General features: G+C 41.2%; 1 protein-coding gene across 1 annotated transcript; it reads left to right on the top strand.

The window, feature by feature from the left end:
* Positions 1-650: 650 nt before the first annotated feature.
* Positions 651-25,744, top strand: fndc4a (fibronectin type III domain containing 4a; the record flags this gene model as incomplete). Its single annotated transcript, XM_084000670.1, has 6 exons — positions 651-726; positions 10,059-10,174; positions 11,707-11,911; positions 19,739-19,828; positions 22,133-22,266; positions 25,703-25,744. 6 exons carry the CDS (start codon positions 651-653, stop codon positions 25,742-25,744), a joined length of 663 nt encoding a protein of 220 aa, XP_083856796.1.
* Between the last annotated feature and the right edge of the window lie 1,574 nt (positions 25,745-27,318).

Raw genomic sequence — 27,318 nt, 5'->3', positions numbered from 1 at the left:
GCAGGCTACACCGGGACCGGGGGCGGGGGGGGGGGTGTGTGTGTGTGTGTTGGTGTGTGTGTGTGTGGAGAGGAGAACTGCAGGGTGACCAGTGAACACATTCAGGTCTGAGCTGCGGAGCGAGACGGAGCAGGCAGCAGGCAGCGGAGGAAACTTGAGGCGCTGTCCATGGTGCTGAATCGCCACCCGGCGCTGTCCCCTCAGTCCGTGGGGGGACACACGACCCCGTGAGCGTCACCCCCCTTTTTCCCCTCGTCTGAATCCCGGTCATACCTGTGCTCACCGACCGATCCGCGGTGCACGAGGATGAGGGAATAAGTCAACCAGATGTGCTCGGACGCAGCGTGCCTGAGGACATGGATGAAGGACTTGTGGATTTAAAAAAAAAAACCCTGAATGAAGAAATCCGTCTGGGCTCGACAAAATGTTTTTTGAAGACACCATCATCTGTGTCACACTTTCACCGGTCATCCGTCTATTGAACTGACCAGATCGGGGCCCCCCGATTCAGCCAGTGACCAGTTCAGTCATCCTTCAGAGGGATTTCAAACATCTAATAAAAATGAACTACAGTCATTTAATTGTCCTTCAAATATAGGAGACCTGCGGTTTTTTTTATACCCAAGAATAGCAGCGATATCCACAGAGACATGGCTCGTCTGCTTGTTTTGGTCAACTCCGTGGTCCTGTTGCTTTTTGGCAGCGACATGTTCTTGGTAGGAGCGAGTAAGTACAAGTCACATTCCTCGTTATGCACTTTAGAGCCTTGTAAAATGCGTCATTACTTATCATAAAACATGAATAAGTCAGAGTGTCTGTTGGTTATTTTAATCTCCACCTGAGGATGTACTTTCATTCATGAAACAAGACCTGATATAGTTTTAATATACATTTTGATTCTAATGCAGCTCATCCAGTGACACCTGTTCAACCAGATTCATATCACCATTATTTAGATATTTCTTTACTTTCTTTCAATCATTCACAAAAATAAGTCACAGTACCTATTTCAAAATATCATTTCTGTTTAGTGTTTGAATATTAGAAACCCACAAATAACCTTGGCAGTTTGCCCTGCACAGTTAAGCAGCTTATAAAACACATTTTAACAGGTGCACCAGGCAGTAATTTCCTATAAAGACAGAATCTGCACTACAGCTACAGTACATGCAGTCTTTTCAGATTGTGTCTGCTCACTTTTCTCTCAATTGTTTGACTAAAGAAAGACCAGCTCATTCTTAAATCATGCTAACAATAAACAAAGCTCTTGAGGCAGGCCAAAAATACACACAGTCATTCACTTTAAATTAGTGGGACACCAGTTGCAGAGCTGAAATGAGGGGGGAAAAGGCATCACCTGTGCTGGAACTGTAAGGTCTCATTTAAAGTGTGTGTGTGTGTGTGTGTGTGTTTCTTTGTTTGCGTGCTCATCATCACATGCTTGGTTTCAGACCCAGTGTTTATGAATCTGTCCTATTCCTGTCACTAAGATCTCTTCTAACAGCCTCTGAATGGGTGCATCTACAGTATCTCTGTCTCTTCATCTAACTGTCTCTACCTCTATCACTCCCTCTCCCTTTCTCTCAAGGGAACGAGTCCTACATGTGATAGCGCCTTGAGAGAATCAGATTGGCACTTCACTGTTTCTGTGGGTGTCGTGTGCTGTCTGCCTGAGAGAAAGATTCAGAGCTTTTGTCATGTTCTGCACTGACATGTGAGACGCAAGGAGCATCTGTGATCTCGGTGGAGTTCTGCAATTGGGTTGTTGTCAAGAGCAGGAAAAGCTACTATTAAAATAATAAACATGGCACTCATAAATATACATATTAATGTGGCTGGTGCAACGAGCTTCAAAGTAAATGGGAATAAATGAGGAATTCATCATTGTCATTCCCTCTCTCTGCAGTGAGCCTGTGGGACACAGCGACATGTCAGTCAGAGGAAGCTCTAAATTAATTGTAAGCCTCTTTAGGTCACGGTGAGGTTTGTCCATGAAAACGTCAACTACAATGAAGCAGGACGAGGGGAAATTTCCCCTAAGTCCCTGTTAGGTAACGCCGCTTGTAAATTTTAGTTTAATTATTAAAAAGCCACCCAAAATGATGTAACGCTGGTGAAACTGGCATTTAATAAAGTCAATTTCTGTTCCATTCCACCTACTGAAATTTGTTCTCACTCATCCATTAAACACGCTGCTCAGGATGAGTCATAATAACACAAAAAGCTACATGGTACACATCTTTAATTTTGGATCCATGGCTTCCGTATTTGCAAAAATAAAAACCTGCATAAGTGACATTTTGGATCGGATGTTCATGTGTTAAATTGAGCAATCGAGCTTCCAATGTTAGAGTGTCATTGAGCAAAATCCCAGACTAAACCAAGACCGAGACGAATGGTGCAAACCCACACAGGATGTTTGACTTTTCTCATTTTCTAGCTCCAATCTGACAAGAAATACTCGAATGTGAGTAACCATATTTACATTTCCACGGTCTGAAAACAAGCATGCGGGAAAACAAATCCCACACGAGGCCGACAGGAGCTTCAGACACTAAACAAATACAAATTATAAGTTATTGGATTTATCTGGATGGCCAGGCTCATATCATTCGTCAAATTGGCAATCTGCTGTTCATAATTCTGGTGACACATTCTTGGCAAATAGACGGTCAGTGTTGGAGCCAATGTTTGCCACCGTTTCACCTGCTGTCACACGGCATGACATTTTTACAAATACACAGACATAAGAACAGAATACAGTGTGTGAAAAATAACTGGATTTCACTCAGCCTTGGGTTTTATATCACTGTTATGAGTGTCAAACCCTACATCATGCTTGTTGGAAAAAACCCAGTGCAGCCGATAAATTCAATACCACAAACTCCTGATCCCTGATTGTAAACAAATCTGCTCCAGCGTGTCGCTGCTTGCTAGCCTTTACAATTTTGGGATGATGAAGTAATGTTAGCTCGCAGCTGAAAAGCCTCAGGGTTTGGCCAGTGATTACATTAACCTTAGACTGGCACCTGGTCCCATCTGGTTCCACTGCTGCCTCGCAGCCTCTGGGTCTGTGAAGAAGACAGAGTGTACCTAAATCACGGGGCAGTAAGTGCCACTTCTAAAAAAAATAATAATAAAGGCCCTGAAAAGTACAGGAAAAAGGACTTAGCCACACCTGGATGGACAAATCTTTCCGTCTTATATTCCACAGAGGTAGTTCATAGTGCTGTTGCTGCATTAGACGGACACTAATGTATCAGAGCTCAAGCTTTAAGAAACATGGCATGTAGTGAAAATGTGGCAGAGAAGCAGGATCACAGAAGGGAAATGGACTCAGATGGAACAAAGAAAATGGTCTTTAGAGGTAACGTGGGTGCAGACAGTCGCTGCGGCCGAGATAAAAACCCAGCATGACGCTGCTTTAAGAGCCACGCTAGCAGGTGATTTGTAACACCTGCGAGCAGCTGTGTGTGACAACCCCCCACCATGCGGAGGAGAACATTTAGACTTCCCCTCCACGGAGACCGAAACACATGCAGATGAAGGCGTTTGAAGATTGACTGGGCAGGACATTAGAATTCACAGTACCTGTTATGAGTTGGTGCCTTCATTTACAGGACGTCAGTGAGCGTATTATTCCACAGCAGTATAAGTATTAGAAAAGGATCACGTTACACGCAGGCCTTTAAACTCTGCACCAGCTTGGAGGTAACTGACAATGAAATATGATCGATTGCACAGGAGTGAAGAGAGCACCACAGTGGTAAACCACAGTGTTCTGCCTTTTAAGTGTGTTTAAAGCTAAATGAATTATGCACCTTTGGGAGTTGTACCAGTTCCTTAGTGAACTGATCAATCATTTGAAGTGTTTGTGTCCACTAAATAATGAGCGGACGTCAGACCTGATGCTTGTAAAATCAAACAGTGGCAGTTTCTGTCTCTGTGATGAGCGTTTATAGGACGACAAAGAGTATTTATCACATTTATCACAACCCAAACTGTAAATGAGCAGAGGAGCTTTGTTATACAGTAATTATCTCCTTAATGTTTGTGTGTTGTTTCTAAAACCACCCAAAAGAGCGAGCGTAGAGTAGAAATGGATTAATTAGCAGTGAAAAATGTCAACACACCACTTTCATATGAAATTTATAATCCCATGGTAATCTACAAAGGATTTCTTCTAAGAGCCAATTAGAAGAGGTCACCGCCTCTGATTTCTCCTCACTTTCCATGACAGTGACTTAAATCTGAGGTGACAGTTTTATTTCCTCACGAGTGCGATCATTCAATAACCTGCATCAGGTGCAGGAGGCAAACTGAGAGAGGCAGCTATATATTGCATTTTTCACCGACTTCAGATTTCCACCTTAATTCTTTTCTGTGGGGGGCAGAATCAGATTAAACACAGTGGTGGCTCCTGGAAACAGTGAAGATGGAGATGACACGTCATCTGTCAGTGTGTGTGTGTGTGTGTGTGTGTGTGTGTGTGTGTGTGTGTGTGTGTGTGTGTGTGTGTTCCTGCTGAATCTGACAGGTGGTGTAATCTCCAATTTTCTGCTCACGTCTCATTTTTCTGCTTCTGTTTACTCAGCGTATCATGGAGATCCACAGCGGTCTGCGATCAAAAGCTGCGCAAGATAGATGAAAAGAATTCTACAGTTTGATCATACATTTTTTTCCCCAATAAATCTCAGATCTTATACGATGCACCAACCAATAACCTATGTGTAAATTAGGAATTGTGTGACGGCAGCAAAATATAGAGGTCAAAACAAAAGATGTCACTGCTGTATACCTCATGCTGGTGAATTCAGACTGGGCTCCTCTCCACGTGGCTCCTCGGCCATTCAGAGATCTCAGCAGCACTCTCACTATCTCTCTCTGTGTGCGCTCTGCGTAGATGGGGAGCAGCTAATGTGCTGGGCTTTGGCTATATGCTATGATTCATCCTGGCAGTGCACCCACATCCCAGGAGGGTTCATACCATTTGTTTGCACTGACACACTCCACGGCCGCTGTGACCTATTGCTGTTTGATTTCAGATCTTACATAATGCATTCTGCAGAACCGGGCTCATCCAGGACACGTGGCCAATAACAAATACTGGAGTGACCACAGTGAAATGTTAAAGATTGTAAAGGAGACAATGGGATTTTGGACAGTTGGATGTCATATCGATAAAAAAATATCTGCATCAGAAAGTCACTGAGCTACAGTAAACATCTGTGTCAAGAGTTATTATGGAAACATGAGTTTCTTATTATTCATCATCAGCCTCTAAAATAATAAATAAATAAAACACTTAGTTTGGATGCAGTTGGCTTCATCTCACCTGATTCTCTATCTCATAAGGTCACTTCACCAAGCCAGGTGAAAATATATAGTTGCCCTTCTCAACCGCCTGCTATGGAAACATCATATACAGTACTGTAGGAAGAGAGCACTTATGCATTAGTGATGATTCATAGCCTGCTTCAACTGAACCGTCACTTGCTCCATCACCAGTAAATGACTCGCAGACAATGCATCATGGTTACTGGCTGCTTTTTGGCCCGTGCGTGGCTGTCTATAACCCCCATTACCTAAAGGACAACGAGCTTCAAGAGAAATGAATGTGACCCGTCTTAGATAAATGCTGATCGTGATGAGTGCTGTGCACCGCAGGACAAATGCTGACAGTGGTCGGGGCTTTATACTGTAGCTTTTGCTTGTTACCCACAGAATCAGATTTATCCCCAGAACAAAATTATTTTTATTTTTATTTTCTATTTTTGCAATCAAAGTGTCTGTGCGGCTTTTATTAACTTTATTAACTATTAACTGGGATCTAGAGCAAATTAAAGTCTGCTTTGTCCAAACCATGTGTGACATCTGAGCAGGGATTTGTTAATATTTATATGAATTGTGATAATGTAACGCAAGTGTCTGGATATTGCAATGAATTTTTAATTATGGGATCACTGGCATGATCATCAAATGTTGGTGACACAGAATTAGCAGCCGTTTAGATCCTGCCAAAGCACAAGGACGTGGGAACCATTACTGTAAATATATGTATGACTCACTCCCCGCCAGCTCTCCAAAGATCAAGGACAATTTATACCATGTGAATCGACCTCCTTCTTAACCCGCTGTGCGTCTATTCTAACACATTACGGCACCTGCTCCTATAAAGGAGTTTCTCATTAAATGGACAAAATGAGACACATGTCACCTCTTAACCTCTTGATACCAGTGCTACCTAACAGCCAAGCCCTGTTCCTCTCCCGCTCCTCTCTACAGTAAGAACATTCATTTCCTCTCATGTTGAGCCCCCCCTACCCCCCACACGTCCAACAAACCAATCTCTGAGTGTGTCACCAAGACCGAGGAGCCGAGCGCCATGCCTGCGTTTGACCTGTGGCTCACAGTGCCACCAGGATTTGAGACAGGGAGACTGATAGCCCCCGTCTGACCCGAGGGTCTCCTGATCTGCTTCAATGTCACCTTATTGCACCGAACACAGAGGCCATCATTGATTGTCTCTGAGATAAAAACAGACAGAAGTGCAAGAAGCGAAAGAGAGAGAGAGAGAGGGAGAGAGAGAGAGAGAGATAAAAGGAGAGACATGGTGAGATAAGAGGAGAGGGATGTGAGAGGGACTGAGCTCGGAAACAGCAAATCATTTGAAATGGCTCCCAATTTCATCATTGTGTCTTTCATCTTTCTCCCTCAAGTGCACTTTTGCGATGAAATATTGTCCTTGTGCAGCACATGCCTTCGGCTGTCAATTCAAGACAACTGTATTATGGGTTATTACATCCATGCCCCATGAGTTAATAAAAGTATTTGAAATACAAATTGACGGTACAACCGTCAATTAATACTGCTGCAGAAAGCTGTAACTAAAAGTCGTACTTAGTAAGTAGATAATTCTACATTTTGGCAAATTTGCCTACAATTCCTATGGAGTAGGTTTATTTCCTTTAATTCTCACTGCCTGTTGTTTTGAGATCCGGAGGACAGAGACGCAAGCTGCTCAGCAACACAATTGAGCCAACGATACATTGTTCCCCTGTCCCTCAAAACTCATCAAATACACAGTCCAACAACTTCAAAACGCTCTTATGGAGAAGTTGTGACCTGCACATTCACCACGCTATGAAATAATCATGTATTATGTAACATTACGACACACGAAGCAAATAGTCGGAACTACTTTTAAAATCACTCCGCCCAGCAGCGGTGTCTGGAATGTAGTTCCAGCTGCATTTGCCTCGAAAACAACTTTGTCTTATTATTTCATAGCGTGGTGAAAGTGCAGGTCACAACTTCTCCACAAGAGCATTATGGAGTTGTTGGACTGTGTATTTGTTGAGTTTTGAGGGACAGGGGACGATGTAGCTCAATTGTGTGCCCCGCGGATCTAAAAAAAAAACAGCTTGGGCTCTATGCACAGCTCCACTACTTCCTGAACTCAGCTCCTTCATTTCCTGTCTTACATTATTGGACAAACGGATTAATCCAGGTGTGTCCAGGTAGTCACAATGGTCAGACACACCTGGATTAACTTTGTCCAATAACGTAAGACAGGAAATAAAGGAGCTGCCTTAAATTCAGGAAGTAGTGGACATAGATATATATAAGAAGACTAGATGACTCACCCACCGCTGCTGCCCAATGACAAAGCGTAGCCAGAACGGCGGCCATCTTGGGACGGGCAACTCTCTCCCTCAGAGCATTAAAGTCCCACTCCCGCGACCCTTTTTGGTCATTTTAAAACCAGCTCATTAGCCATGCACATTAGCAATGGGGGGTGGGCGGAGACTGCGCTGCTTTGCACCTGCCCAGCCACCGCCTCGCACCCCACCCCCCGCTTGCTGACAGCTGGACATTGTACAATTACAGATTCAGTGCGTTTAGCGTAAAACTCCACACTGGGATTCGATCCCAGACTGGAGCATAGTCCTTGCCCACGGTGCAAGCTGCTCTACCAGGTGAGCTATACCTGTTATACCTTGACAGCTACACTGAGCTGTGAAGCCTTTCACCTGAGCCAGATGCAGAGCAGGGCGAGAGCTTGTAGCACTAGTGCCCTCCCCTGGAGCTGTGACACGTCAGCTCCCTGAAACTGCCAGTTTGCGTCTGCCATTGGTTCACAGCAGTTTGAAGGCAGAAAAACTCAGAAATGCAATTTTGCACTTCCTTTTCTGCTGATATGTGCTCTAACACAAGAAAAATGCCACAGGAACATGTGAAAAGCTCAAAAAACACAATTTTCACGGGAGTGGGTCTTTAAGCCTATGGTGCATGTTCTGCTATAATGACCACAACTTGCTCAGTTTTTGTCCGATTTCAAAACGGTTTGATTTTTTATGAACGTCTATGCAGTTATGATGCAGCATACTTAAAATCACGGATCATTTTAATCATGTACTTTTTTTGTAAAAGTAACATTACAGTGACATTATGCAAATAGTTAAAGTGATAGCTACATACTGATTTATTTGTTATGAATCGTTTTTTTAGTGAAGATGACTGGATCACCTATCTACTGCACTGTAACTGCAGCCAGAGTCAGAGCAATTTGCCCGTTCAAATATGGCCGACTGTGAGCTACGCCTGCGTGTAGTGCGATCTACCCCCTTGGTAGTGGAGCTGTGCATAGAGCCCATTAAAGGTAATGAACCTACCCCTATGACTATAGGGATTATGTCAATAGGCAAATTTACCAAAATGTTGAACCATCCCTTTAAAGAGCTGCTGTGGTTACAACTCACTGAGCACATTGTATCAACACACAGTTTCCCTTCATGCTTTTATGCTGCGTCTTGTCTGCTTTTGTCATGATTTTTCATATATCTGACAGTACAGGATTTTTCCACTCACTTGACCCTCTCCACGTTGCATCAGTTACCGTCTGTGACAGCGCACAAAGTCCATTAGACCTATATTAACAACAAAAGCCCTGTGGAGGCCCTCCAGGTCCCCATCTGCCCAGCCAATCCCATCTCACCTATCCATCTGACCCGAGCGATTGCTTGGAAAGTGTAAAGCCGTACGGGCCCCTCTATTAGATCTGTCACCCTCTGTTTCTCCTGCCTTTGGCTTCCCAGACTTTTGTCCCCACTTCGCAATCAGCGCCTCCACCAGCAAAGCAAATCATGATAGATGGCTGCAAAATAACAGGGCGAAGAGATGTAACCCCCCCCCCACCCTCTGTCCAAGGGAGGTGGACATGAAATGGACACAGTGGTTACTTTAAAAAGGGCCTTTCTGTCAGGGTGACAGATGAGGAGGCTTTGAGGAAAAATGTGAGAAAGTGACACGTATCTGTGGTTTTGAGGGTGATGATGAAATGCAAGCAAGCTAGTTAAGTACGTATATTCTCTGTGTTTGTCTTTGCGTGAGCAGTATTGAGTTTTTTTTTTAAAAGGGACACAGTTGCAATGGTAATACATACAGTATAGTGACAACATGGTGAAAGAATGCAATGTAATCTTAGGCCTTTGGAAATTAAAAGGTATTTTTTACTTTTTTTTATATAGAATAAATTATTAATGCAAGATGACAAAATCATTTAACAGATGAATCACTACCAAAAATACTCGTTAATTGCAGCTTTTCTCCAAAAACTTTTCCAATTTCCACTTTTATATAATGCTACAAAACTACAGACCACATCTAACCTTTGAAGTCTGGATCTCTTCTTGAGGATTGAGAAAACCTCACACAATACTCTGCGGCAATGTCATATAATATTATAGCTGACTATTGTAGGGCTGCTGCTCCCTATTCCTAAACCCTTTTTTTTCTTTACAACATAATACCTAACACTGTACCATGATGACTCAACTTGGATGAGGGCGGATACAGATGTTTTCAGTGTCATTCCATAACCACTGCCAAATGTGCTTTGACAGTACAAATAGCTAGAATCAGCTGCTCCCTCTTGATAGAAACACCTGTGGTGAGTCAGTGCCAACAAAATGCTATGTCTTTCTTTCCACATGCATGCATAATTCGACATCTCGGTGGATTAATGGACCTCTTTGTTTCTGTTTCCTCTCCTCCAGACCGGCCACCAGCTCCCGTCAATGTGTCTGTCATGCACCTGCGGGCCGACTCTGCAACTGTATCCTGGGAGGTTCCAGAGGGAGACATAATAATTGGCTTCTCTATCTCACAACAGGCAAGTCCTGAGTTTGTGATGTCAATCAGAGGGAGCATGGAAAAGAATAGTCACGAGTCATGAGTAGAAAAAAAATGGCACCAGCTTTTTTTTAGTCATAGTCATTTGTGGTTTGGCACCGAGCCTTCATCATGTCCTGTTGAAGTTATGTTGGCACGGCACACAGGCAGTGGCTACAAAGAAGAAGTGCACCTGGCATCAGTTTTCTTTGTCACATTTCTTCTGGGATACATTTGGATAAAAGATGAAGAGAAACTAAACTTTGTTTTTTTGTTTTGTTTTTTGACAATTAAATAATAGTTTAATCTCTGGATTCAGTATATAAACAAAAAAAACATTGTGCACACAGGAAATATTTCTCAATTTGAATTGTGACTTTATAGTATCACATACTGTATGTACAAGATCCTGGGTGAACAAAGACGGGTTTGTTTTCATTTGGACGCATATTCTAAAAAAGCCCTTAAATCTTTGCTCAGCACGGAGGAAGCCTGACTAAATCTCGCCTTCAAGCGTGGAGTTAGAATAAAACTTGGCACGGTCGATTTGTCAAGAGAAAACAAGGATGCTGCATGAATGCATATAAGTATGTAAAGCTGCCAAACTGCATTTTCCAAGATGAAAAGATTTCAAAGGCTTAAAATAGGAAAACCAATGAATGCTAACAGTGAATGATGGAATGCCATATGCTGCCTGTAATCGTGTTTATGCTTTATGCAACTGGAAACATTATGCAGCCATTTAACTTTTGCTATTGACTCTGTGCGACTGATGGGCTGTATACAGCACAACACACAACCATTTATCAGAGCTGTTTATAATGTTATGTGGCTTAAATTTGAACACGTTCAGTGATTGCAGTGAATGTATTGGCTCCATAATTGTTACATTACTCATTGTTTGCCATGACTAACAAGTAAAAAAAAAAATCTTAATCAGATCCCTGAGCTGCTTCAAGTGCAGATGTGCTAGAGAGCACACTAAGAAACAGAGAAGCACATGTGAGCAGGAGGAATCATTTTCACAGCTCTGGGCCTCGACTGCTCCAGTATCATCCTTAAAGGTCAAAAACGAACTTTGAGCGCTCGTGTCTCGAAGGTACTGGTCTCGAGTTTAAATTAATCAGAATATTGACTCCACGGCTTTTTCCATTTCTAGTCAAGACACCATATGGTGAAAATAAAGTGCCAACTGTTAATATAATAAAGTACTCAGCATGTCACTCTCCAGCACTATGAATTTTCTGGTTGGTCACCTCCGCCTCACATCGTCATGCCCCATATACACTAACATGATTGTTTAGAATCTTTCTTATTTTATGATGTTGGTGGGCGATACAATATTGCACCGTGAAGATGAAATTCATAAAGTGGAAGCAACAAGGCTTTTTTTATAGAAGACAGCAGCGTCTTCCATAGGGACACATTAGTGTGTGGTCACCTTGATCACCTCACCGGCCGCTGTATTGAATTTTTTATCTTCTCAATAAATCAGTCCTTTCTCTTGTTTTTTGCCACTCTTCCTATACTCAGAGGCAGGATGGACACATGCAGCGATTCATTCGTGAAGTCAACACCACCAGCCGCTCATGTGTTCTCTGGGACCTGGAGGAGGAGACGGACTACATCATCCAGGTCCAGTCCATTGGTCTCTATGGAGAAAGTCAAGCCAGCAAGAAGGTCCATTTTCGCACCCTCAAGAAAACAGATCGCTTCCCCTCCAACAGCTCCAACCAAGGTATGTCGCTCCAAGACACACTGATAACAAAGCTCATTTGAATGGTCTTTTGCAGGCAACAACAGGTTGGTGCTAGCGTTGCCTCAAATACCAATAAACCTTAAATTTAAAGGGAAAAAAAAAACTATTGGGACTTGAAGGTATTTGGTCATAAACCACAGACTTGTAGATCCTTAAGACCAATAGACAGCCAAGTACTGCTAACAAGGGTAAAACCAATGATAAACAGGGCTGCACTTGTTGACATCTCCCTTTACTAGCTGAAAGTCATCAGTTTTGGCAAACATACAAGAACAGTGAATGCTAATTGATATCTGCCTGATCTCAGAACTAAAAAAAAGGAGGCTGTTACATAACAATAACAAATAAATATATTATTCAACTGCCAGGCATTGTACTAATCCAGAACCTCTCCACAAGTCAACAAGATGCCGTAAACTTTGTCAAAATTCAACACTCCTGACTCCTGAGGTCACAACATGTCGCTTGTCACATTTATTCACAGTGCTGTTATGTAACATCGCAACAAAATGCTTTGATTTTAATTCTACATGGTCTGCCTCGGGCCTTTTTCCCAAGACACAGACAGCATCAAGCCATTACATAGCCTACCCTTTTCCTGTTGTTGCACCGAAGCCTCCTCTGACTGTTGAATGCTTTTAAGCACGCTGACATTGAAAATGAAGTACAGTACAGTAAAGGCTACTGCCGGCATAAGTGCAAGTAACCTGAAGCCTCCTCTTACAGCATCTCTCGAGGGCGCTATGGGCAGAAGGGGGGGGGGTTTCTATGTGCTTCTGGCAGGTTTATTTTCTCCCAGACACCAATTCATTATTGACAGACTCTTCGTGCATGGCCGCAGGGAAGCTCCTCTCTGAATTTATGCAACTCTATATCACTTTGGGTGCCTAATCAGGATTCTGACACACACTCTAAGACACTTCAGACTCAGTGTCTGGGCTCAGCTCATGGGCTGGAGGAAATATGAGGACTGTGACCATCAGAGAATAGGTTTAGTATAGCTCTGAGTTTCTTACAGCACAGATGCGGAAAGAGACAGTAAAGGCTATTTGCTTTCTATTATAAGCAGCTGGGAAGAGTCTACAGTACGTTTCAGAAGGAACTGGACTGCTAATCTTTTCTGCATTAGTTCAGCCGCGCTTATGAGATGAGCCAAATACATTAACTAATAAAATAATGGCAGCTGGGGTTTGACATTGGTCTAGAATCAAACAATTTTTACTCTGGTATTGTATGGTCTGAATGCATAAAGTGCTGACACAAGTTTCTCTTAAGCTGACTCAGGTTGGGTACCATTAGTTAAGCTGGCAAGATCAGCCAAAGTGAAAGGGACTAATTCAAGCTCAAGTTCAACACAAGAGCATGTGTGCTGTTCATTAAGCTAATACAGACACTGGCATTACACTGCTGTCCGGTTGCTCTACGATAAATACTCCGGAAATTATCTTCCGTGCTTAGCTGTGAAGGTAAGAGCAACAGAATTTCGAAAAAGCGACCTAACCATCAATATTGGAGCAAAGTGCTGAGCGTGAAAAGACTTAAGGCTGGGGCCTTACAAATTTCTCAAGAAAAGATTCACTACGCAACATTAATCAGGATTTGTGGCCCCTTGAGTCAGCCAAGTGGGTCACAAAAACAGCCCATTCAGTGAATGAGCTTCATTTGTGCAAGTTTGTTTTTGTAACTGGAGAAGTAATCAGTGTCAGTGTCCCATAAATCCAATGCCAGCACTGCTGACTCCTCATGCCCTATTTTCAAAGTCTAATCACATCAAATTTTTTCATGTAATATTTTCAAGTTTATTGTTTAGCCCCTCTCTCCTCACGTTTGACTCTGTATCATTGTAGATTCACACTCTGCTGTTAATTTATTGTGGACTGGGCTCTGTTGTGACACGCACAATGCACGCTGAGAAAAATCCACACGTAACAGCTGTGATTAACGCTCCTTTAATAGATACCCCATTACAGTGTTATTTCTATGTATCAAACCAGTTTGAGACAAGCAGGGCCATTGAAAATAATTTGAAAATGAAAAGGACCCTATTGAGTGATAACCTAGAAAAACACAGTGACCAGATTCACTGCTGATGTGATTCAACCACAGGTACAATCTGTTAATCAAAAAGTAACAAGTAGCATTTGGATCTGAACAACATCAGCAACACTGTAGCTATAATTGTATTTCAGAGTTTCTGAGGCTGCATATGCTAGGTTATAGCTGCAGGTATCCACACTGTGTACAAGTAGGCTACTGTATACGGCGGTCAGTGTGTAGGAGTAATGCTGACTGTAATTATGTTGTAAGAGTGACTATGCATGTCAACACTCAAGTCAATTTAATAAATAGGCCTAGTCAATGCACAGTATTTCTGGCCCTTAGAATCTCTGAAACCATGAGACCATCCCAGGGTGTCTCATGATGTGGGGACTCAACAGGCTGTAAAGATGACATAGTACCTGTTACTGCTTTAGTGGCAGACACTGAGGTAACAGAAGAGAGACAGGCAGTGGGCAACAGTACAAGACAAGTATTTTTTTGTGTCATTAACCCAATTCCACTGCTTTGCAAAGCGACTAATTTTCACCACGAGTTCACCCACATTTTAAGATCAGAATTAGGTTATGATGATGGCCAATGCTAATTAGGTCATATTGACTTCCTGGTTCAGGCTCGGATTTTCCAGTATTACAGTATAAATGAGTCCATTAAAGACGCGAAGAGACAAATTATTTCCCAGAGGGGACATGAAAATGTTTAGTTAAAAAGATAACAGACAAGGTTATCCTTTAGTGGGCTCCAATGTCATCAACAATCAACATGAGAGAGTAGGTATTAATTAGTATTTTCTTTTAGGCTACATTTTCTTTTTTGGCCACAATATTAATTCCCACAACTCAAATTTCTGATGTTTTTATTTCTAATAAAATCCCAGTCTTTTAGCAAGCTTTTGCCCACTTCAAAAGGATAATGCTTCTTCCTATGAATAATAACATAATCTTCATTAACCTCAATGTGAATTAATTCAATGTGACATTATTTGACTGGTTCTTGCTGCTTGCTGCCATCGCTGCTTAAAAATACTTTTTGATCTATCTGGCACAAGTATCACAGAGCCATTTCACAAATCCTTTGTCACAGCCAAGTGCCTCCTATTGAAACTAAATTGATTTGCGGTATATTCCAGACATTCCTACTGTAAGAGCCAGAGCTATGATACCCATGAATCAATAATGCTGTTTTTGTCCTCAGTGTAATTCCCTTTTATAATATGATTACATATTAGTGCATATGCCATTTAATGTATACCTGGCCTGGCCAGATTTAGAAACCATCTACTTCATATAAAGGATTTCCTGGCACGATATGCACCATGTGCTGCTGGAGAATTTGAATTTAAATAGGCTGCTGTGGATTTCTTTTCAAAATCAATAGGTCTTTCCAAAGTCTGTTTCAATTCCATCAGCTCCATGGAAAGCTTTTAATCAAAGACTTTTTGTATGTGCTTTGTCTGCCCTTCAAGGGTGAGGTATGTTGTGCTCTGGCTTTCAGAGTGAAACACACTCTGTACCATTGCATAGTCTATTGATATTCAAGCTATTTCTACAATTCCTACATGTGTAGAACTTTTTTGAAATACAGGGATTTACACTTAAGATTTCTATGATAAATGGGGGTACACGAATACCTTGCTACCACAAACAGTGTTGCCACAATCACAGAGAAATATCCAAATAAGCTACAGTATATTAATAATTCCTCAACAAAACCACACGACCCCAATGAAAATGTTACCTGCTGCCACCAAGCTGTCAAACTGCTTCACACAAGGGAGCAAAATAAGAACATTTTTCAAAGGATGGATGCCTAAAGCAGTCAAACCTAACTGGGTAGGTGGTCCCCTTAGACGCAATTACTGTGTGATTCTTCAAAGAGATGCCAAGCTGTCTTTGCTGAGTCAGAAGCTACACCTACATTAGGCTCTCATTACCAGCACTCAGACAAAGGTACGCTGCACACACTGTTACATACCTACTATGTATTAAGGTTAACAGATGCATCATTTTATTTCCATATTCCGCAAATGGTTTATACATATAGGTTTTCAGCACATTGACAGATCACTATTGTGATATAAGATGATTTTTTGACAGAAAATGATTTGGAGCTATTTTTTAAAATCATTCAGAAGGGAATACTGCTAAATATTACACAATAACAGCATTCAGTGAAGGTTAGTGTTAAATTAAGTCCGCACCACCACCACCACCACCACCACCATCCCCTCTCACCTACACTTTAAAGGAGCTACGTGTACAGTAAGTTATTTGCTATTGCAGCTGTTTACCAGAAGAAGTGTTGCAAGTTGAACATCATACTTCTTTCATTTACTCATCATCATCAAGAGCTGCATCCAACAGTGGATAAAAACACCAATACGCCTGGTCTTGGATTATTAAGACAACAATGGGCAGAGCTCTCTTTAGGCGACAACCCACCCACCTGAGAAATAAAACTTAGAAGGGAAAACTTACAAATATGCAGTTTAATAAAGTCCACAGCAGTAGTCGTCTATTGGCTGTGTGCAAACTCTGGAATAAAAGCTTGAGGTCTTTGTGGAAAATGAAATACTGACTCATCAAACTCAGAAAATGTTAATTAAAATAAATTTGACTGTAATTTTTGTCAGTGTGACTGATTTAGCAAACTAATATCTGAAATCCATGAAATTCATTTTCTAAAGATTACTGAACTTAACATAGTTTTACATTCCCTTTGAACTAATTATTCCAACACACTCACATTTTGAAAGGCAGCAGTAAAACTTTCAGTGTAGTGAATTGTCTCATAGAAACGTAATGCAAAAATGAATCAGGTGATGAATCTTTGTGAGAATACATAGTGCTGCCCGTTGTGTTGTTACACGGGTTCCTGACACAGTTCACAGCCACAAACAACATCAAGAGATTTACTGTAGCGTGAGGAGGTCGACTAATTATCTCAACACAAACTCTTTGGTGTATCGGAGCCACTGTGTGATTCTCTAGCAAATAATCACACAGCATATTTGAACGCCGTGCCAATATTAAATATGTATGCAATAGCAGCAGGACATGTTATTCAGGTCATCTGGAAATTCTGTTAACTCACTCTGTGATATGAAATCTACTGCATCAAATATGCACGTACACAAGTATCAGCATTTTACACACTATGTTAGTAGCAAAGCACTTTTTCAAGTTAAGTGAGATCATTAGGTGAACTAAACTGTAAACAAGAGCAAGATGTTCTGCAGAGTCTACAAGCCTCACAGATTACATTCATTACTGGAACAGCCTTTGATGCGCCGCCATCATCCCAACACTTCCACCAGTTTCTACAGGCTTGGACCCAACTCTCTTTTCAGAAATATGTGAGGATATAAGTCCAGAGGGAAAGTTATAGTAGTTTTTGACTCACTGAGAAGATAAAATTCAATTGAACCATTTTTTTTTGTCATATTTTATTTTATTTCACTGGTTGGGTTCAGATAGCTGGAGAAGATGTGGAAGTAATAAACTGGAGAACAACTCAAAGTCATGTTTAGCACTGACCCGAGTCCTGATCTGGCATTTAGGAGTAATGTGCAGTCCGATTATATCGACTCTGCAGAGTTCACGCTGCAAAGGGGGGATACAGGAGATGATGTAGGTGAATCTAAGTTCTTAAGGGAGGGGTTGCACTTTTTTCCAAGTGTGTCACTGTAAAGTTTATGCTGTTTCATTCTATTCAATTTTATTTTACTCTTATAAATCCCATTGAAATGTGTCTTCCTCAGTCTCCACTGGCCATGAACCGGCATCTTCTTCTATACGCACTATGCTGTAAAGGATTAGAGATAAATTCCACAATTTTATTTTATGCAAGAAAATATGACACCTAATCGGAGCTGGCCTGAGTTAGCTGATGCTTTGTTTTGATGTTTTATTGCTGATGATTTGTCAATGTACAAATAGGAAGAACCAGGACTTGTTGCTCAAGAGGTAGATCCCACACTGTTTGCTAATAGTCTTTTTTTAATCAGATGGTTTGATCATGATATTATTGTCCCTCTATAAATAACACGTATGTATGGATATATGTAATGTATGGAAGGACTAATGGATGCCAGCCATTGATGAAAATGTAACTCAAATTGTGAATGAACTTATAAATGTGAAATGAGTCCAGATTTTAAATATATTGATTACCTATTTGTGGGCCAGCTGGAGTTTGGCTTCAGAGGGGAAACCATGAGTCCCCAGATGAGTTAGTGAAGAACTCTATTGTTGTTGTTGTTTTCAAACCTTGTGTCTAGTTTTTGCAACTTCAGAGACAATAAATCACACATTCTTTATTCCTCACAGTTTGGAACTGAAGCATATGTTTGAAAAGCAAACGATTAATTTAAAACTGAAGTAGGTTTGAAAACAGAGACTGCCGCTGCTGTTTTAATTTACTCCCTGAACCTCTACAGTGGATATGCTTAGTGCCAAGTTAGCATACAGTGTGATAATGAAAAGCAAACACATTTTTCCATTAAATAAATAAATATCAACAATGTCAATACTGAGACACACATAGTGCCCACCATTGAGCACACTTGTGATTTAAGATCTTTCTAAACAACCAAATTCATTTACATCCTCCTGTTCCCTATCTCTGCACACGTGCCCATCCACACTACTACTGGCCTACGACTAACAATACAACAGATCCTACTCTGTAATTGCGATCATGTGAAGAGAAGCTGACAGTCTGGCATCGAGGGCCAGTTTCTTGACAACTTGATTCACTAAATGAGGCAATTGGGAAGAGTGGTGCGCTGGAAGAGTTCCATCTGTGCGGGTTAAGAGATAGTTTGGAGAGTGGAAATAGGCCCATAGTCAATCCACTTAGAGGAGGATTAATGCTACAAGATTGATATGTGGTAATGCCTACTGTACCACTGACTATTACAGTTTTTTGTTAAATAGAATAACAGTCATGAGAGATAAACACAGTGTAAATTTTTGCTGGTTCTTCCTGACAGACTTTGAGTTTAATGTCTCTGCTTAAAGCAGAAGTGAGTGATATATTTGTGTTAATATAAGTCTTAAATAGTTATATCTTCCGACAGCAATCACTTACATAGAGTGTTTGGTCTGAAACACGGGTCTCTCAGTCCCTCTGCTCTGCTCTGAGCCGAGGAGAAAACATTTATCGTATCCTACAGTTTTTATCCAATGAGGAGAGAGAACGGCATGCAGGGCTGTGTGTGCAGCCAAGGAACGCCGTGAATGTGGTGACGTAGCGACGAGGACTGTTATGGTGCGTTCAAGGAAACTCGTATTTTTCCGACCGTGAAGTGGTACCAGTTCGATCTGGTACGAGTTCACCGGTCGGAAGTTACGAGTGGCCGTTATAGTGACTTTCACAGGTAAAACAGGTCGGAAAAACACGAGTGGGTTGCCTGGAACGCTACAAAGTCGTAAGTTGTGACTTGAAGCTGTAATTTACGATTTCAAAAGCCTGCCTGGAACGCAGCATTAGCGAAAACGACCGGATCACTCACTTCTGCTTTAATCAAAACGTCTGCGATGAGTCTGGAAATAGTGTTTTTAACTTTGGTGAGGGTTGGCTTTTACTGCGACACGTGTTGGGTATGATGTCGTTCTATTGATCTGCATTTCAATATTTAGTTTTTCTCATATTTCTCTATGAAAGAAAGAGAAACTGCTAAATATACATTCCTTTTGTATCCAGTATCTAATTTAGTTTGACTTTCTGCTCTTTCTTTCCTCTTAGATGACCCAACTGTGCAAGGCCTTGACAAGTCACGGCATCTACAAACAGGAGAGATGATCATAATTGTGGTGGTCTTGCTCATGTGGGCTGGTAAGTTTCCGGTTATTATCAACTTAGTAAATAAAGGAATCTATTCAGAAATCAACTTTCAATTCAGTAAACTAGAATACAAAAATTTAAGTCCAGAAAATCTATTTTCTTAAATACGGTAGCTTCTTTTTGTGAGCAATGAAGGTTTCAACATTAAGGGAGTATTTTCTGCCACAAATTAGAACAGGTCTGGTTACTTTAACACAAATTTGTCCATTTATGTTTTTGTCCTGTGATTTCTCTATAACATACATGCAATATTTTTGACTGTAAATTTGTGAATATTTCATGTTCTAAACAAATACTTAAAATTGAAATCCAAGTTTTTTACATGTTTTATTATGTTACTAATATCATTAAGGGTTAGGGTCATCAGCGTCATCAAGATATTATCACTCCATCTGAAACACATAAACAACGTTTCAAATACTGGTGACATTTAACTTTTAGTTCCTTTAATGTGACACAGTAACGCCTGTCTTTGATTCTTTAGTGGTTGTTAATCAAATTGTAGAGCCAATAAAGTCTTATATCTATAAATCCAGAGCCAAGCACCAGGTGTTATTGAGAGGCTGTTGTCAATAGTGAAATAGTGAAATTAAAATCCTGCTTAATGAGCAAAAAGATAACTGCACTTGTGCATTGAAATTGCAGCGTGTTAACAGTTATAGTCCGCCCCAGTGATGAAGACTAATGGTACACAGCTGACAGAGGCTTCACTCTGTACATTATCTTGTAGCTGCATCAATACATTGACACACAGATCAATAAACCACTGATCAATAGACGCTCATCCAGAACAAGACCAATAGGATTCCTGTTAAGTCCAAATCCCCAAGTAACACGCTCAGAAATAAATCTGACAACGTCTGAGCGTCTCGTTCCTTTAAGGCTTTTTCACAGCAGCAGCAGTGTCAAACCAACATCACACTGCTCTGAGCATCCTCTGTATCTAAGCTCTCCATCCAAGAATGAGCTTCTCCTCCTCTGACGAAGTGCGCTGATTAATGAAGTGTTGAGGCACAATGAGAAGCGGCATAACTGACAGGTATCTGGGAGCAGGATTTCCCGCCTCCGAGCCCCGAGAGTGAGACATTAAATAATACTAATGAGAGAAACCAAAGTAATGCAGAGGCAGCGAGGAGTGGGAGTGAAAGTATGAAAACACCTCGTGTGGCGTTCTCATAACCAACTGCTCATTTGCAGCCACTCCAGTTAAAATTCAGCTTTACTTTACTTTCTGTAATTAAACAGGCGTTCATAATCTGCTGGAGAGAGTAGGTTCATTTCTGCGGTGGTGGTTTATTTGTTCTTTCCGTTCTGATTACATGTCAGTACTCTCTCATCTGTTATCTTTTATTCCTTATCTCTGTTTCTTTCCGTAGCTTAGTCTCAGTCTGGAAAAAGCTAATTGAATTAGAAAGTAATTAGGTAATTGCTTTAACGTGATGTAATCTCATTTGCTATATAAAGCAACATCTCTGTGTCATAAGCAGCTGTTGGTTTTAAAAAAAAAAAAAAAAATTTAAGTGCTTAAAATGTAGTGAAGAGCTTTAAAGACATCAGAGCAGTGCAGTCTGCGCTGATACCCAGAGGAAAGTGTCAGTTTAATTTGTGTGCACTTTCAAATGACGCGATAAACAGTTTAAATGAAGAGGAATCACTTGTGAAATCACACAAAACGCTGCTGAAATTTCACCTTGACACATACAAGGGTAGTCGCAGACCTGGCTTCAATCATCCAGCATCTCTCGCCTACACTGAAAATGACAGGTAGCTCAATATTGCAGAGTGCTTACATGCTGCATTAATAATCATTTGTAAATTAAACGAATCACGCCTTTGCTTCTGAGCATTTCTCACAGCTCCCTGGTTCTCATTAGCAAAGCTGTATATCAGTTTCTGAATATTTAATGATGAGCGCTCTCATGGAAATTCATATCCTCGGTGAAGCAAAGAAGCTAATTGTGAGTGTACCGTGTAACGCATCCAAACTGGAGGCTGAACTGCATCTGGCAGCTTGAAAATGCAACAAAGCAAACTCCACGGAGAATTACTGTCTTCCAAACTTTCAGATAAGGCCTCTGCCGTCGCTCTCCCTCGGGAGCAGAATTCCATTATCCGCATGGCCTTTCAACGTGCTCAGCCAGAAGAAGAGGTGACATGTCTGTGAGTGACAGCTGCCGTCTCATGACTGAATTCCTGTCCTCCCCTCTCTCTCTCTCTCTCTCTCTCTCTCTCTCTCTCTCTCCTTCTGTGCATGTGTGTGTGCTGCACATGGGTCCATCTCTCACCTCCTGGCAGCTGTTATTGCCCTGTTCTGCCGGCAGTATGACATCATCAAGGACAACGACTCCAGCAACAGTAAGGAGAAGGCCAAGCCGTCATCTGAGAGGAGCACGCCGGAGCATCACAGTGGAGGGCTGCTGAGGAGCAAGGTGAGTGAGAATGACACCTCTCTCTGAGCAGTCACGGTCAGTTCAGGGCATTTCGGCTGAATGATTTTCATGTCAGGCATGTCAGGTATTGAAAACACACACGCAGACACAAGGTTCATTCAATGCATTGGAGCAGAGACTCTATACAGAAGCAGTTTTACCATCTACATCAATTACTGCCTACAGATGTGCCTTTATCTCATGGGTTAAAGGATGTGAAGTGCTGATGACAGAATCAATTTCCTGCACCGAATAACAGCCTTAATGTAATCTAATCTGTGTGCTAAGCCCACTCATGCTGCCATGAAGTGTCCCCTCTTTATCGCTTCATAACTTCAGTGCAAACTTTCCAGTGCGTAATGGGTGCATCTGTGAGACGACGCTTGATCAATAACACAAATATTTTCCAAAAGATGCCAAGACATTTTAAGATGCAGGGTGAAGTGACACTGACTTCAGCTCGATTAAACAGGCCACACATCCGCCTATAAAACAGATTTACTGTTCCTGTGTTGAAAATGCAGTATATAAACTGACATTTACTTGATTGGAAAATGGAACTTGGATATGGGGGCAATTAGAAAATGGCTTTTCAATTCAATTTTTTACAATTTATATTGTATTTTCATTTACTACATCGGTATATGTAGCAATATAAATATGCTGTATATAACACCTACCACTCTGGTACAGACACTAAACATACACAGTACCCATTATATTTCACACTTGCATTGATCTTAAAATAGAGAGGACTATTGGTGGAACATAGTGATTTAGTCGTTAGGCTTCCTCATCAAATAATAATACTGAAAGTAAAAAAAAAACCTTCAAAAAAGCACCTAATGGAAAGAGGGTCTTTCCTATACAGTAGATGCTTAAAAAAACATAAGAGCGGCACGTTTGTCTATAGGAAGATAGAGACCGTGGATGGCTCAGTGGTCTGTGAAAGAGATGAGAAGTCCCTGCTATAAAAGCTCTGAGTGTGTCAGATGGCCCTTTAAAAAGTGGCAGAGAGCAGCAAAACAGATATACGCATGACCAGTCGATAATCCGGGTCATTTGTGTTGCGAGCGTTGACCTCTGTCTCAGATTTAACGCAACAACATATCGAGTCTCTCTCCTTTAAATTAGCTGAGGGCCAGCCGCTGTACGATTTCTCCCCGTGCTGGCTTATCTCTTGTTCCAGTCCTCATTAGGTGGTCGAGACGGAGATGTAAGCTTTCTGTCAGACTAGGGATGCAAATTATCGAGTAATTCATTAATCGATAGTTGATAGACCTTATCGATCGATGATCGATTAATTGATAAGCGGCGATTTTCCTGAGAACCTAAATTTAAGGGGAAAATTTAAGATCAACATTCCTTATGGACTTTACACTAGTATTTGTTAATTTATTTTAAGAGCACAGCACAATGAAAATGTTTAAGTAGCACGTTATTGGGACAGAGAGCTCTGAGGTTGAAGTCCTATCATAATGAGATGAGATGGGAGACACTGCTGCGTTTCCATTACAGATTTTCGCAAAATAAAAGTGATATTTCTGAAACTTAGAAAAAGTGCAATTGCCATTTGCGGGTGTTTCCATTGAAAGGTATTTTGCGAATGAGCCGTAATGAGTCTTGCGTATCTATGGTGACGGCACAGCGATCTCAGCTGCCGACAGCTGTTGCTGTTATTGTTATTAACATTGACAAAAACAGCGCTTGATTGCTGAAAGGCAAAGCCCGTGTGGCGCTGGCAGCGGCCACAGATAAGGACGCACTCACACGGGCCAGTTGTTCTGTACCGCGCTGAAGCCCGAATGCCCCCCCCCTCCCCCACTCCCCCCTCTCTCCCCCGCTGGCCCGCACTCACACCACCTCGAACCCAAGCTGCTCAAGCACGGTTTCCTCCGTTGATACAGAGGGACTATTTGTTTACCAACACGGCGGATGTGCGCTTTAACCTGACTGCAGAAAGAACGGAGCCTTTTAACACCAGCGGTGATGAGGCGCTGTCGCGCTGACAATAATAAGGTGGTTGTGTCCACACACCCGTACTGGTTTATGTGACTTAAGGTGACATTTCGGCGCAGGAGGGAGTGGGAGTGTGGATGCGAGCCAAATTTCCTTCAACCATGCACGGAAAAGGGGAATGATAGGAAAGGGTTTTCTAATTTATTGAGAAACAATGCCCAAGTCAGCAATGCATGACAATAAATATGTGGTTCATTTGTCCCCTCAAGTTACATAAACCAACACAGCTTGGACACACGCGCTGTTCTCCGCGGCACCGCAACGAGCGCTTTTTTTTTCTTTTTTTTTTTTTTTAAAATTAAGCTCCGGTAGCGACCGGCTAAACTACCTACGGAAGGATACTGTAAACCAGCGCGGATCCGGTGTGTTTATCAAAGCTTGGTCGCCGTGCTGAGGCACCGTGGGTTTGAGCTGCGTTCAGGCTGCATTACAACTCCTCAGGCAGCTCCGTGTCGGCGGCTTTTTGACTCGTTACTCACTGGTCGTCTGTGTGTTAGCGATGGTACAGCCTGAGTCCCGTATAGCTACAACAGGTGTTGTTGTCTCTTTTCACCTCCTCTCCCTCTCTCCCTTGTGTGCTGCAGTGCGCTGCGCTGCACACGTTTACACAGAGATCCGCTACATTATGTCGGCTTTGCTTGTTTACATTTCACAGTAAAACTCCCATTGAAAAGGAACGATTAATTGCAAGTAATTTAATTTAATCGATTAAATTCTTATCGACAATTAATCGATAATCGATTAATTGTTTGCATCCCTATGTCAGACACATTAAGACGAGGACTTTAGAAACTCAACTCAATGCTTCAGGTGTTAATAAATGATGGAACTACACAAGCTGAAGGTTGAAGCAGAATGGATGTGCGGAGGCACATCAGGGCCACATTTTTGTATTCTTATAAAAGATTTAATGAAAAGCTAAAAGCTTTGGAAGTGTTTGCAAAATAATGTACTGTACAGTACAAAGAAATGAATGCTTGGAAAACCTTCATAAATCATATACTTTGGAAATGTATTTGCAGTTTTTGTTTTAATTCCATATACATACTGCAATGCTACTGAGCACTGCAGTATGTATGTATATTGTAGACATTGCCATTGAAACAGTGGGGAGAAAAGATTCTTATATTTGAATTTAGCACTTAACATTACTTACAACTACTAGCATTAACCAACATAAGAACAACATACAGTAAATGCTGCAATAAGAAACATTTCTATTTTAGTTCTTTCATAATAATATCTAGCAGTGTTTGCAGCCTTCCAGCCTTTACGTAAATACTAACACCTGGGTTCATATCAGTCTCCTCGCCTGGAGGCAGTGCATCTGTCTTCTATGATCAAAGAATGTCTTTATTGCAGAAGAAAAACTAAAACACCAATGGTGCTTTTTTTTTATTTTTCTTGTCTCTTACAGTTTCATCCCTCTGTGCCGTCTATCAACATCATTGAAGTCTGAGAAGAAAGACTGCAGATTAAATTCCTCTCTCTTCTACCATCAATGCATTTTCAACCTTTCTCACTGATGAGTGCAAAAAAAAAGGCGTAAAGTTTTCTGTGAGTCATCATTAGTGAATAAGGTTGGCCGAGACCGTCTTATGAAAGAGACACGTGCATGCACATGGTATTTGTAGGAAAACACTGAACTACTGATACACGCTCACAAAGCGCATCCAGTAACACACACACACACACACACACACACACACACACATACACACACACTGTACAGTAGCTAGCAGAAACCTACAGTACATGAATTGATGTTAACCCATGGTGCAGTTAACATTGATGTCTTTGCCAGGTGCTTGGTATGTTATCGCAATACAAAACAACACAATACGACACAATACAACTTGATCATCTCTGGGAAGGCCAGTGTTCATGGCTTTAAACACGCAGTGTATTTTTGATATTGGCATGAGCAATGAGACCCCACCCTCACCCATGTCACCACACACAAACTCAGCTCTATAGCTACAGTATAAAGTCGACATTTTTTCCATTGTTTGCATATCGTGGTGATATTCTACCTGATCACACACATGTATATTATCCCCTCCCTGCTGTGGGCAGATTTTTAATAAGGAGAGACATCAAAACACACGCATCAGAAACTCATTTGTAAGAAGTACAACCACTTCACTGCTTTACTTTTTCCTATTTTTCAAATTAGAAGAACGATTTCTTGATAGCATTGTATTTTTGCATATTTCATACGTAACAAACATGAGTGTACATATTTCATTAATTTACTAAATAAAGTTGCATGCAGGTCATTTGCCTGTAGAATAGCATTTGATGTGCATTCTGAGTTAGATGCCAAAAATGTACTAATAAACATGATTGCTGTACTGTGAAGCTGTTAATGTTTTCTTCTATTTTACCTGCTTGTAGAGCAGGACACAATCTTTCTTTCGTTCTTTTTTTTTTATCATCCAGTGTTTTATTTTACATCTTGTACATTTCCTGACAATTGTATAACCTGAAGTGTAAAATAAACCTTCTTTTAAATGTCCCATTACTAAGTTGCAGCTAATGTAATGGAGTTCCTCTCACTGAGACACATAAATCACCACCACTACGCACAAACTGCACATCAAACTGCTTGTCCAGTTTCACAAAGGTGCATTTTGTTGCACTAAGTGCCGGCCAAGACTTAAAGCAGGAAACTGCGCGCCATGCATAAATCGCTTGCCAAGGCGGATCATAAAAAGCATAATGCAGGAAGTGATTTCCTGGTGCTATAAATTAATAAGGTAAGAAAATACAAGGTAGTTAAATTTATTGTAAACTTGCTCTATCAGTTTGAGGTAAAAGTGCATACAGAGCACAAAAAGTCACAAGTCCTTAAATATATTCGGATCACAAAACACTACATAGTCGATTATTTCAAAACATATTTAACACTTAGGTGTCACAACAAAACTCTTAAAAATGGTTGAAAAGGCTTATCAGGTCAATTAACAGCAATGATAAAAGCACCATATATTTTTATGAAATATAATCATAAGCCCTTTATAGTGCTTTTAG

The sequence above is a fragment of the Trachurus trachurus genome (genome assembly GCF_905171665.1).
Source record: "Trachurus trachurus genome assembly, chromosome: 24".
Classification (NCBI taxonomy): Eukaryota; Metazoa; Chordata; class Actinopteri; order Carangiformes; family Carangidae; genus Trachurus; species Trachurus trachurus.
The sequence above is the reverse complement of the archived record's forward strand: the minus strand, read 5'-3'. Positions and strand labels throughout refer to the sequence as shown.